The 12,909-nt window shown below is 34.8% G+C and overlaps 1 protein-coding gene across 7 annotated transcripts in view; it reads right to left on the reverse strand.

The window, feature by feature from the left end:
* Window positions 1-12,909, reverse strand: part of STXBP5 (syntaxin binding protein 5) — a 105,153-nt gene that overhangs the window by 56,482 nt on the left and 35,762 nt on the right. For all 7 annotated transcript variants that reach the window (XM_015621631.2, XM_015621638.2, XM_015621636.2 and 4 more), the window contains exons 5-7: window positions 8,913-9,047; window positions 7,766-7,829; window positions 5,315-5,398 (exon numbers count right to left, since the gene is read on the reverse strand). In XM_015621631.2, coding sequence (XP_015477117.1) covers window positions 5,315-5,398; window positions 7,766-7,829; window positions 8,913-9,047 — 283 coding nt within the window. The remainder of the gene's footprint in view (window positions 1-5,314; window positions 5,399-7,765; window positions 7,830-8,912; window positions 9,048-12,909) is intronic.

The raw sequence follows: 12,909 nt of genomic DNA on the forward strand, positions 1-12,909 counted from the left end.
ACCAAAAAAAGTCTGAGGAACAAAATTAAAATAATTTATATTCAAGACTCCTACAGAAATATCATAAGTAGATCACTAGCTTTTCAAGAGATTATTGCATATTTTAAAACATTTTATGAACTTTATTTTTACTTCTGCAATAGCTTGTAAATATCCCTAGAATCAACTATTCTTGGTTCTTTTAAGGGGTACAAAAATGAATAATTTAAATGCAACCTTGTAATTTAAGAGTCAAGTTCATCAATAAAGGCTCAAGCTTTTATGGTATTTTTCCACCAGGGGAATTGAGCTGTTTCAATTCATTAAATACTGATACAAATAATCCCATTCTTTTAAATTCCTACAGGCTTATTTTAGCCCTACAGCTGATTACATACATATGATTTTGGAACAGTCTGAGACCACTCTTCTCATCTGTCATGGCTCAACCCCAGCCAGCAGCCAGGCACCACACAGCTGCTCACTCACCAGTAGGATGTGGGGGAGAACCAGAAAAAAACAGTACAACTCACGGGTTGAGGTAAGAACAGTTCAATAATTGCAATAAAAAGAACAACTCAGCATCACTAAAACATCAGTGTGTTATCAAAGATACTCATAGTGCATCTAAACAGACAGGTCTGTGCCAGCTACTAGAAAGAAAATTAAAGCTGTTCCAGCCAAAATCAGAACAGTACATGGAGGATTTCAATGACGTAAAGACAAAAGTTATGAATTTAAGCAGTTTACCTTGGTTTCAAGAGAATCATTTTAATCCTTTTTTCTAACACCAAATTTAGACTACCGCAAATATGGAATGTACCAGAGACATTGATAGGTCCTTTCATAATTCTTTGGATTTCTCAATGGTCCTTTACTCTCTCATGACATTAATTGAGCTTGAAATACACTGCATATCACTGGCAAAGCCCATGATTAGTTATTCTGCAAGCTAGACTGGCTATTTACCATATCTTACCCAGATATCTTAACCAGATTTCACAGCCTTATTCTGACAGTCCTTTAATTTCCACGGATATGGGCAGCATTTTCATTTAAACATGAATGGATGATGATACTGAATCCTTTTCTACAAAATATATTTGGTTCACCAAAATATATAAAGAAAGTATTTTAAAACTTGGGGGTTTTATGCTAACTCTCTTGTCAACAACCTAAGGAAGGGGGGAAAATGCTGCAAAAGGAAGAAAACAAAAAAATGTCGTTACTGAGACTTAAATGACAATGCATCATGAAGATTGTTTTGATGAAAAGAAATACATTGACACACTTTGGTTTCTGGCAAGTCACATTCTGGGGTTGTTTCTCTTCCCCCTGTCCTCTTAATTCCACAAGCTACTTTGACATGTTTTTAATGCTCTAAAATAATCTCTTACACTCAACCATGTACCAGAACACCGAGTCTAAAAATAGTAATCTATAATGCATTATAGTTAATGCTGTCAAAGCTTACTTGACATCAGAACAAACAAAATATTACTTGAAGAAGGGACTTGATTATAAAACAAGCTTTAGGTTTCAGAAGTTACAGTTAAGAGATTTGTGGGGTTTTTTTTTAAGAAAAAGCCAATAGTTGAGAAATTTGTTTGATTTCTTTCATGAACACACAGGTTGGGAAATGACAGCAATATAAAATGTATTTAACATTAAAAATGCACAGCTTACTTTCCTTAAATCCCCAGTGTCTGCATATAAAAGGCTTAAGAAAGGTGCAAAAGGAATTCAGTCTTACTTTTTCATTGAGCCTGCCCAAGACAAAAGGGATGAATGTTTTGAGGAAAGGGTTTCAAAGAAATTTTCTAAACAAAAGTTCATTCACAGCTGCAGTTCCATTATGTACAAATACTTTCCTCCAAATTCTCTGAAAAATAATGATACATCTGTGCATTATTCTAACTAATTCTAAATATTCAAAATATTACTGTTATAATAAAAAATACACACTATTTTAAGTTCAGGATTTAATTCATAATATAGAAAAATCAAATTATAACTAAATTCTCTGACTTGTCCTGTAAATAGAATGCTCTTCAGAGAATACGCCAGCAATCAGCACTGACCCAAATCATGACCTTGAGCTGCATCCCCCAGCCATGGTTAATGTTACCCACCTGCTCCTGTCCTTGGGATGGGTGTCCAAGTGTCCCTGTGCTGCAGCTATTAGCCCAGGGCTCTGGGAAGCACACGTGTTCCAACAGGAACAAAGTCTGCACAGTGTTCCATTAACCTGGCTTTCAGGCAACAAATGAGGCTGCCCTACCACAACATGGGAATTTGTTTCAAGAAAGCCTTCTAAAGGTCAGGCCATTTGAAATGAAACCAAGCGGGAAGGAACAAACCCATATAATTGGATCCAACGCCTTCCCTCAGGAAATAACAGGTATCTTTCCACAAACCTCTGGATGCACAGGGATTTTGACCCTCATTATGATCTTCCTCTGCTAAGGAAGAAAGGATGACATTTGGATCCCTGCACACATTCAAAGTTTCAAGTTAAGAAAGTTGCATCAAATGATGGCAAAAGACTGCAGGGACCTTCAAGTCACACACTTAAAGAATAACATCAACTACAAAGTGACGAGAGAGGAGGAAACCAATCCAATGGCAAAGTTTCTAGCAAATGTTCTTTATAGTATCAATGTCCTGGCCACCCTGCTCATGATGCCTGAGGAAGCCTAGCCACCCCCTAAGATGGCAAGCATGACAAGATTGGACTAAGTAGTTCTCTTCTTCTTACTGGTTGTCAACTCCACACTCAAAAGAGCTCTCATCAAGAACAAGCAGAGAACCAAGGGTATAAATCCTGAGGCTTAAAATCCGGCTCCTGCTACGGGGCAGAATGTCACATGCATTACCCTCTGTGAGAGAAGAGGTGAAGCATGCTGTGACATTAGATGCTCCCTGTCCCTTAAGGGTAGGTTGGCACACATGTTCATGATGGAATGCAGCCCTTAAAGTCCGTGCACAAAAGAAGTTCTCTAACAACGCCACAAAACCAGGAAGTCAACAAGAAACTAGCTAGAAAGATTCTCTGCACAGAAATTTCCAAATTCACACAGCTTGTCAGCAGGAAACAAAATGGCAAAGAACTTTCTTTGCTCTGCATCACACTGACCAGAGAGAGAAGATCTCCTGAGACAAGGCACTACTTCACTGTCCCACTCTGAGTCTTCTGTGTACACACTCTCATGAGCAAGGAAACCACTAATTACCAGATCATCATTTTCTTTCCTCTCCTAACCATTCCCAAGTTACAATAAGACCATTTCATTACCAAGGGTAAGGTAATTCATTACCTGAGGTATTTCATTACCTCTCCTGCAACCAAAAAACCCAAACTGAATACCTAGAATACTGCAAACTGAATACTGCATTCACTTCTAAATCCTAAAGAAAATCAAAGATGTAATATCTAAACTAGTTACTGATACACTACAGCCTCTCAAGTCAGAATTGGTTCCAAAAAGTAGTGAGACAGATATTTAGCCAATTTTTAAATAATAGGCTACAAAGTAAAAAATAAAAAAACAGAATAAGCAGCATGATGTCTACCTTAGGTAAATTTCTAGAAACTGCAACAAAATTTTAATGAGGAACAGAGTTAAATGACGTATGGATGAGTATAATATACCAGACAGGAGTAGTCAACATGCTTTTTGAGAGAGGTAATTATAGTCAAACTAAGCTTCAAGAATGGTAAAAAGCATGAGGTTCATGGAAACACCACTTAAGCCATCTACAAAACTTTCAAAGTCCTTCAACAACATATCTCAAAGGGAGCTAAAACTTAAGAGACAAGATACCTTTGAACAAAGAAATAACTGGTTAAGGAAGTAAAGCAATCTGGAATAAAGACAGGCTGGCACTAATTGATTAGTTCATGGATGAAGCTAAATGGTAGAGACTCTCAGGGATCTATACTGCTCAGTTTATTCATAAGCAACTTGGAAAATTAGAACAATATTAAGATGGTAAAGTCTGCTGACAGTACCAAACCACATTTAAAGCAGAAATCAGGATTTTAGGGAAAAACTGCAGAAAGACTTTAATTTTTACTGTCCAACTAAGTCAATGAAAAATGATGGCTAAATGTCAGGACTTTGACCTGACAAATAACACCTGCAGAACACTCTGGTTTTATGGTGCATTTTAAGGCTAATCCAATATCAAGATCGATAGAAAGAGAAAAACAAAACAAGTCCAAAGACAATTTTTCCACATGATAAATCCAGTGTACCCACATTCTTCATATATACTATGCTGCTGTGCTTGTTTTATAAAACAAGGGCAAAATACAATGGTTTAAAAACTTAGAGAACAACACAAGAAAGAGGTCTAGGAAGAAAAAGATGATGAAGACATGAGTAAATTTATGGAAAAAAAAGAAGATAAAAGGAATGAATTAGTTTCATGCAATGAAAATGGAAGGGAGAAAAATTGTTGTTTGCATAACACTCTGGGTCTTATATGAGCATTTCTGATGAGCTAAGGGTTACACTACTTCAGACCCTCCCCCTCCAAGCAAACTCTTGTTTGATATAATACACACAAGTACTGAGCCAGAAGTGCTGCCAAAAAACCCAACAACCCCACACCCCTACCCACACCCCCCCACCAAAAAAAACCCCTAAAGCTGGTACTGAACAATGACAAAGCCATTTTACAGTCAACACAATGTAATCAGGAACAATCTTGTATTATTTTAAATAAAATACATCAACTTGCTATTATGCTGACTCATTTTTCTTAATCTCAGTCTTTCAAGACATCTATTCTCTCAAGAATCAAATTTTAAAGAAATGAATCCTACTTAATGTCATTGTTTCTTTAAACCTCCTCCAGTCTCATTTCAAAGAGAATTGATCTTGATCTTATTCTACAAAGAAAAAGTAGTTAGAGAAATGTTGTAGTGAAACTATTTATTTAGTGGTTTCTTCCCCTTCCCTTTCCACTCGCAGTTCCAAGAATATGTGAGACATCCCAAATTACAGAAATTGCTAAACCCTCTTGTTTCAACTTAAGCTCTTAACACAGGTGAAAATTAAATGATTAACAGAAAAAAGACCTAAAAGCTTAGTGAAAAAATACAATCCATCCATTACTTTACAAACTTAAACTCAGTGAAGTTATTTGGTCTGAAGTTTATTATCCAACCCCTACTGCTCTTTCAGAGAAAATTTCCAGTTCCTGCAATTTCAAATAGATCTACTTATCGATCCACTGGTGACAGAAGCAGAAGATTAAAAAACTAATAGAAGTCAGTATAATAGTGCATTATATCCTCAGAGTAAGTAACACAGATGAAAAATGTTACCTCATCATGTGTATATCTGTAATCTGCTTTCTTTGACTTCAGGTCCCATAATACCACCGTCCCAGATTCAAAGCCAATCAGAAGCTGCATTGAGAAGATACATTAATTCTTTATAAGGAAAAGCAAAATTATATCATTTGCAATGCCTGAAGTTTGTGTCTCAAAAGATAGGCAGCATTATAACACGTATAGAAACTGCAAGTAATTATAAAAACAAAAATTAAAAAGGTGAAAGCCTCAATGATTGAAAGGTTTACTTTGTACTTATTGCCCTCAAGTTCCAGAAAATACAATGGACATTCATGCAAAATTAGAAAAAAAATGAAAACATCCTTCTAAAGATTCCTTGGAAATTGCTTTGAGTTGCAGAAAGATCTATATTAAACCTTGCTGTGCGTATTCCACCCAGAGTGAAAATAAAGAGTGTTAAAAAGAAGAAGTTTATTGTGGATTTTTCTCACTGGAATTCATTCAGCTAAAATTTGCTAGAAGAATATAATATTCCCCCTGAAGTTCTCAGTAAGATTTCATTGTCTATAAAGAAACTATGAACTATGAGCTTTCTCCAGATGTTAATCACAATTGAGATAACTGGCTGAAGGAACACCAGAAACATTATTTGTTCATAGGAGGAAAACTAGATAAACCAAAGTAGATAATTTCCCAAATAATCTTTTTGCAAGAAGCAAGTTGAAACTCTTACTGCAGGGAGTGAAGTCTCAAATTGCTCATAATAGCTGGTCTAACACATTGTTGACTATCTAAGTGTTTTGCTCTCCTATCTTAAGTGCTACTTCTCTTAATGGAAAAAAAACCAAACCAAAAACCCATGGCCAACATAAGGCAGTAATAACAATCCAGTGCCATACCTACAGGTTTTGCCTGGACAGTCTTTTCAGCATATTAAGATTTTCAGGGTGTACCATTGTCTCCAGTACAAAAATAACAGATCTCCTACAATCTTAGAAATAAAATATTTCATCTCTGTCAGTGCTTATACAGCACTAAAACACCATAAATATTAGACATGTTTGATCTAGTAAGAGTGACTATTCAATTTTTCCCTTGAACATTATGTATATTTTTAATTATCTTGTATATCATATGCTATATATTATAATTTCTCTATTTTAACTTAAAGCATTAGAAAAACCACTGTGATTAGAAAACTAAAAGCATGAACAAATTTTAAAAGTGCGTACATGAGGGATTTTTGCAACTACACAGTGGTTTTTTAGTAGTGCTTTTCTTACGAGAAATAAGAAAAGCACAAGGTCAGATTTCAAAACACTGATTGATAAACTGATGAATAAACCCAGTAATTTTTAAATTTTAATTGACAATAATTAGATGTGGAGTGGAATACATCAAAATTAATTAATCACTTGTATTTCCTAAAATTACAACAGCTTCATTGCATTCATATGCTAGAGACTATAAGCCTGGAACATTCAACCTAGAATTCAACCTAATTCTACAGACAAACCCATTAGTTATGCACTTACTGAAGTGAGCCTCATACTACTGAAAAAACCTTCTACTTACTAAATTCTCTGCTGGACTGAAACCTCAGGTGTTTAGCTGATAACTAGCTAAAACTTTCAAACCACTGCTGAAACAATAGGATCATTCCCTCTCTACAATTTAATCTACTACTGACATGAAAAACACAAAGTAGAAAAAAATGTATTTCTCCTGCATATGTAGGACACTAGTAAGAAAAATGGTATGTCACAGGAGAAGGACTCCTGTCTTGCAAGGGCTTCAGGACCATGTAGTTTATGTAAAACTTCTTGCCAAGATGAACAGATGATTATGTCAATACTGTCTCATAAGAATGAAAATACAAGTCTAATACGCAGATACTTCTCACATATTTTGGTTTCCTTTTCTGGAATATCTCATTGTTCTGTAGGCCAGTTTCATTAGGAAACAGCACCTAGTAATTATAATATGTGGCCTAATATGGGAATATGAGTTAATGTCAAATTCTATAAAACCTTATATTAGTCAATCTAAAGACAAAATACATGGTATTCTATATAAATATGCTATATAAATAAGCAGTTTAGAGTTGTAAAATAACACCCAAGAGCATGAAAAAGTGGAAGTAATTTCCATCACACTTTCAGCACTCTAGTTATGATTGGTGTTGTATTTTTTTTGCAATATCTTCATTTTTATCATTATAAGTAAAATTCTTTGCTTTTATTTCCAAAAGTCTTGCAGCTAATCATTTTCATTTGCGTTTTCACATGTTTCCAATTATATGATGATTTATTCCAGTAATGTATCCTACAGTCATGTCTGTACCTTGCTTTGTATTATTTCAGGGCCTAAAACCTTTGTTGTCCTCATATACTCAAACATTCCTTAAATAGCAGCTGTATCTGTATTTTAAACAAGTCTTGCTTGAAAATAACGTATTGAAGAGTTTGTAAAATAGCCTACCTTTCCTTCATCCATTGGATTGTCACTAATGTGGACAACAGGTCCTGGGTGAGATTTGGATGACCTGAAAAAGAAATGTTTCCATTAAAAAAAATTGTCCCCTACCCTACATGGTATCTCACAATGACTGGAAATAATACAGATTCTGCAGATACAGACTCCATATAATAAGCAAGTTGTGGCATTCCAAAATGGAGTTACTTTAATTTTATCTTCAAGCCCATAAATACCATGTCTGTTTGCAGACACTTAGTCTTAAGGAAAAATTAATTTACTGCCTATCAATAAACCAGAGGATTACCATAGGATAAAATGTTTACCTTTATACTGGAATACAGGTTTTGCCATTATTTATAAACAATGGCAAAGATGGCAATTGTTACAATAACACAGAATTAACACTTTATTTGGACTTCTTGCATTGAAGAAGATGGGCTAATAAAGAGCTGTGTTTGCCTCAACACCCTTTGGCAAGTGATGGACTTCATCTATTTTTGAAAGAAAACATACTGGGAACAAAATACCAGCACAGGAAGTGCAGCAATAACTACATCTTTCCCCCACCAACCACTGTATTTGTACATACAATTCTAACATTAAAAAAAGGAGATGCAGTGACAATAGCTATAAAACGTATTTTGCTCTTGAAATAGACTCATTTAAATTTTCCAAAATTTAAATTTTAAATTTATATGAATTTCAGAAAGTCACTTCTGACTGAGAGTACATCAGCCCTCTTAAAAAATGCATTGTCTTTACACTTTGGTCTTTAATCCCCAACTGTAGAAGTGACATGTCTATCCAAGTACCAGCCACAGCATATTTTAATCTATATTATTTTTGTTTCTATTTTAACCCCACACAGTGATTTCTACATCTATTTCTATACTCTCTGTTTTGTCTATTTCCATGTCTACCCCTGAAACTATGATAAAATACTGCCAAAAGGCAGAAACATACAAACATTAGCACTTCACATTCTTGAAAATAAAAATATCTACATGACTATGTAGTTTGACTGTGTATGTAGTGCAGTAAGATGAATATGGAGGCCTCTCTATATAACAATGATATTTCTGCAACTGATGTTAACATCTGAGACACTGCTGTTCCCTCCCCAACACAGACAAAACTTGAGCAAACTCACAGTTCAATGGCTTTATTCCACATGATGACATAGCCTGAGAGAGTAAATGATTCCACATTGACAATGTGAATGTTTCCTCTTTCGGTGCCCACATACAGCCATTTGCTTTGGAAAGGCAGGTGACAAAATGTTATCCTGAAAGAGAAAGCCATCAAAAAGTAATTAAAGAAATGTCTTTTTGGTATCCTACACTGCAAGGTCTATGCTACCAAAAGGTAGAAATAAGGCAACAGGCAAACAGGAATATATGAGACAAGTTTGAGGTAAAGTAGAAAACCCAGTACATGACCAAAGTAAGAGATGAAGAGACAAAGCAGAACATTAGGATGAACAAAAAAAATAGAAAACAAGGTATTCTAAAACTTATAAATAATAATTAAAAAAAAAAAAAGAATTTACAGTCATCTGTAAAAACCATCATATTGAATATATGTGATTGCTGTCACATCAAACTTAAAATACAATACTCCTACAGTCTATAAATCTCCCTTTGGAATCCATCTACTTTCAAGTTTTAAAGAACAAAGAAGTTCTCATATGCAGATAAGATTTCAAGTAAGAAGCCGAAAGATATAACTCAAGAAAAGTAAGTTTACATATAATACAAATTAATGCCTGAAGATCAAACCTTAGAATAATCCTAAACAATTATAAAGGTAATTTTAAGAGTAGTTTAAATTTCAGGCTGTAACTTTACTTCAATCATGTTTTAATTTTCTGTCTTTTAGTTTTTCCTTCTCCTAGAAGGGAGTACCCCTGCACAAGACTCAACAGCTAACAACTGTATGAGCTAGCAGAGGACTCCTCTTTGACTGTAGCTCCAGCACAAATAGTAGCATTTGAAAACCTGATTATTTCTGCCCCCTTAGGTCCTGATTACTGTTGACTATTTCTTCAAGGTAAGGAAATAATGTCTTTACAAAGTGACAGATTGCTGGAGTCTGGAAACTTTCTGGAAACTCTAAACCATTTTAATCTGACAGTGTCTGACATTGGAAGATATTGCTGAATTACTTAGCTATCAAACTTGGGTGCTCAGAAATGCTTTAGTGATAAGGTAAAACAATTATTCAACAAGAATTTGTTCTGTCAGCTTTAATCCTCAGCCTTACAATGTTTTTTGTTCTTGTTTTCTCCCAGTTGGATTGCTTATTGCCAAATCCATGCATCACTTCACAAGACTGTTAAGTATTTATGCAAAGAGCAGCTTTAGAACCTTTGCATCAGATGCAGCATACGCACATCAACTTCAGCTGAAAGGAAAGGCTAACAGCAGCAAAGAGAGAAGAAATTGGTATGGCTGAAGAGTTGTTAATTTGCACTGCAGGTTTCACAAGTTAAAACTTCTATAGTGATACTACCTGGATTCAGAAATGTACTATTTTTGGGTTTTCTTCACTTCGTTCTTCCTAATTAGGAAATGGACTTTGTAGAAGCAAATACCTAATCTATCTGCTTTCCAACTCAATTTCTTGTCCTTGAATATTTATGCCAAAAGGCTGCACTAATTTTTTCATTGATGTTTGACAGAAAAAAATACTACATACATGACTTAAAATGCCCTTCCAACTCAACCTGCAAAGGTTGTAACACATTTAACTAAGTACACTAATCTGCAGCCACCAAAGGCTGAAAACTTGTGTTTCCCCAACATCCTTTAAAAAAAAGTATTTTAATGGAAGCTAAATTACATACATTGGTACACATTCTTCCCAGGCAGGCAGTCACTCTCTATAAAGATAGAGCATAAACATAAACCTTCAGCACTCTGCAACACCACAGCAGCTTTCTGTGCCAGCACTCCACATGCCAGAAGCAGCTGGCAACCAGATCAGTTGGATCCAAAATCATGGCCTAGCAGCCAGAAAAAATAATCAGTAGCAGGGTTGTAGGCTTGTCTTGATTAGCAAGTTAATATTGTTAATTACAATTGACCAATTTTAGTTATGACAACCAATCTATTGTACACCATTGAAAGTAGGCAAAAATAAAAGTTGGGCCTTCAGCTTTGACTGCTATAGCCCAATGGTAACATTTAAAGAAGCTCCTCAACATTCTTGATATTCTTTTTGAATATGCAGGCATATTCAATTTATTGTCTCCTTTGTGCAGCTGAGATTAATTTTGTCAAGAGTTAGCAAACAATAAAGTGATTCCATGCCATTAGTAAACAAACAGAATAAATAGGTTTACAGAATATTTACAAGCTCTCAAAGGCAGGAGGTCTTTGAAAGGACTTCAAAATTGTAAAGAATAGGCACATAACAGAGTTCTTAACCTTATTCTTCAAAATATTTTATCATTCTTCTACAATCAGCCTTGTGTGATTTTTCTAGAAAGTAAAAAATAGTCCTAGAGCTTTTATTTCACAGAAAAGCTAGTTAAACCCAAAAGAAAAGGAATGGCATGCTGGTCCTGCTATAAGAACCAATACTTCCCTTGAATGTAGTAAATGTTACTCCATTTTCAAATAAAAATATATATTTACTATTATATTACCTTAACAGAAACTTTCCAACTTTTCCAGCTTTCAGAAACTTAATTATATTTTGACTGAATGACTCATTTCAGATTACTGCATTTATTTAAAAAATTTACAGAATAATATTTCCAACATCAAAGTTCATGCACTGAGTTTCTCACTGATTAAGACTTAAACTATGTATATTTTAAACAACTCTGGAAGTGATACAGCCCTCTAAAAACTATGAATCAGGGAAGCTAGTACCATCTGAATGGCCAGCAGCCTTGTTTGCTATGCTGAAAACTGTATTGATGATTGAAGGGAATCAAACTCCTTTTGGATGATTGAAACAAAAGGTTAGAATCTTCTTGCTAGTGATACAATATTTGCTTATATGATGCTTGGCCACAGACAGCATTTTTATTTTTCTGAATGAAATATACATTCTGAAAAATGTATATTTTATTTCCAGAAACCTATCTCTTTGCCACAAGATTAGAATATACTTCATCCATAATATATTTTAAGATCAGCAGAAGCAGCATTGGCCATATAAACCTCTAGCCATTTCTACAACTCGAGCAGTCTTCCCCCTCTCTCCCTATCCACAAATGGATATTATGCATAAAAGTGAAAAATATAATCAATTGTTGAGAAAACATCAAAAAGACTACACATGAAAGAATTTTGTACTGGTCTTTCTTGCACACAAACCCCAACTGCTGCCCAAAACCATTAAAATAGAAGCATCTATGATTTAAAATTGTTCAGTTTTGTATGTCTAAAGAGAGAGACTGGAATTGTCTGAGCCAGCAGTCACAGAAAACAGGCTTTTGCAGGCAGTTTTTTCAAGGCACAACAGATTCTTCATGTTGTCTCCAAGGCAATTTCAGCTCCCTCAGTAAGTGTAGTACATTTTATGAAACAGACCAAAGTTTTAGCATAAACCAGTACTGGGTACAGCATGTCATTTCAAATATTTCACTTTCCCATATCTTCACAAAGAGAAAGATCCCTTTATAGGGAAAAAAAAAAAAAGAGCTTTAAGGAGATTTATTTTTTCAATGTGAAATCTACAGAAAGATTTTCGTATAAACTAACATCATCACTAAAATGAGGCACTGTTATACAAGCCAAAGCAGCCAGGGTAGTTTTAAATTCTCCTATAGCTGTAATTTACTGTGAGCACAAAATCTTTCTCTTCCACACACGTACTTGCAAAGCTGCTCCCTCCCCACCCCTCAAAAAAAAACCTACAAACTTGAAATTTTTCTTTCTTGCAAAATGAATTTTTAAGAGTTGAATCAATAGCTCAAGAAAACAAAATTATATAAAGAAAAGCAAGTGACACACCCAGAGTTAAAAAAACCAAAGATAAAATATTTACTGTTCTTACACTAATTAAAATTATTTAGGATATTGCTTATGGGAGAGTCTTAGAATGACAGGAGATTCTTCAATAAGTTTTTTTAAAACCTGCTGAAAAGATTCCGTTTCTTAACTGCAGACCGTGTATCTTCTGATAATCTGTCA

The sequence above is a fragment of the Parus major genome, chromosome 3 (genome assembly GCF_001522545.3).
Source record: "Parus major isolate Abel chromosome 3, Parus_major1.1, whole genome shotgun sequence".
In the NCBI taxonomy this organism is placed as follows: domain Eukaryota; kingdom Metazoa; phylum Chordata; class Aves; order Passeriformes; family Paridae; genus Parus; species Parus major.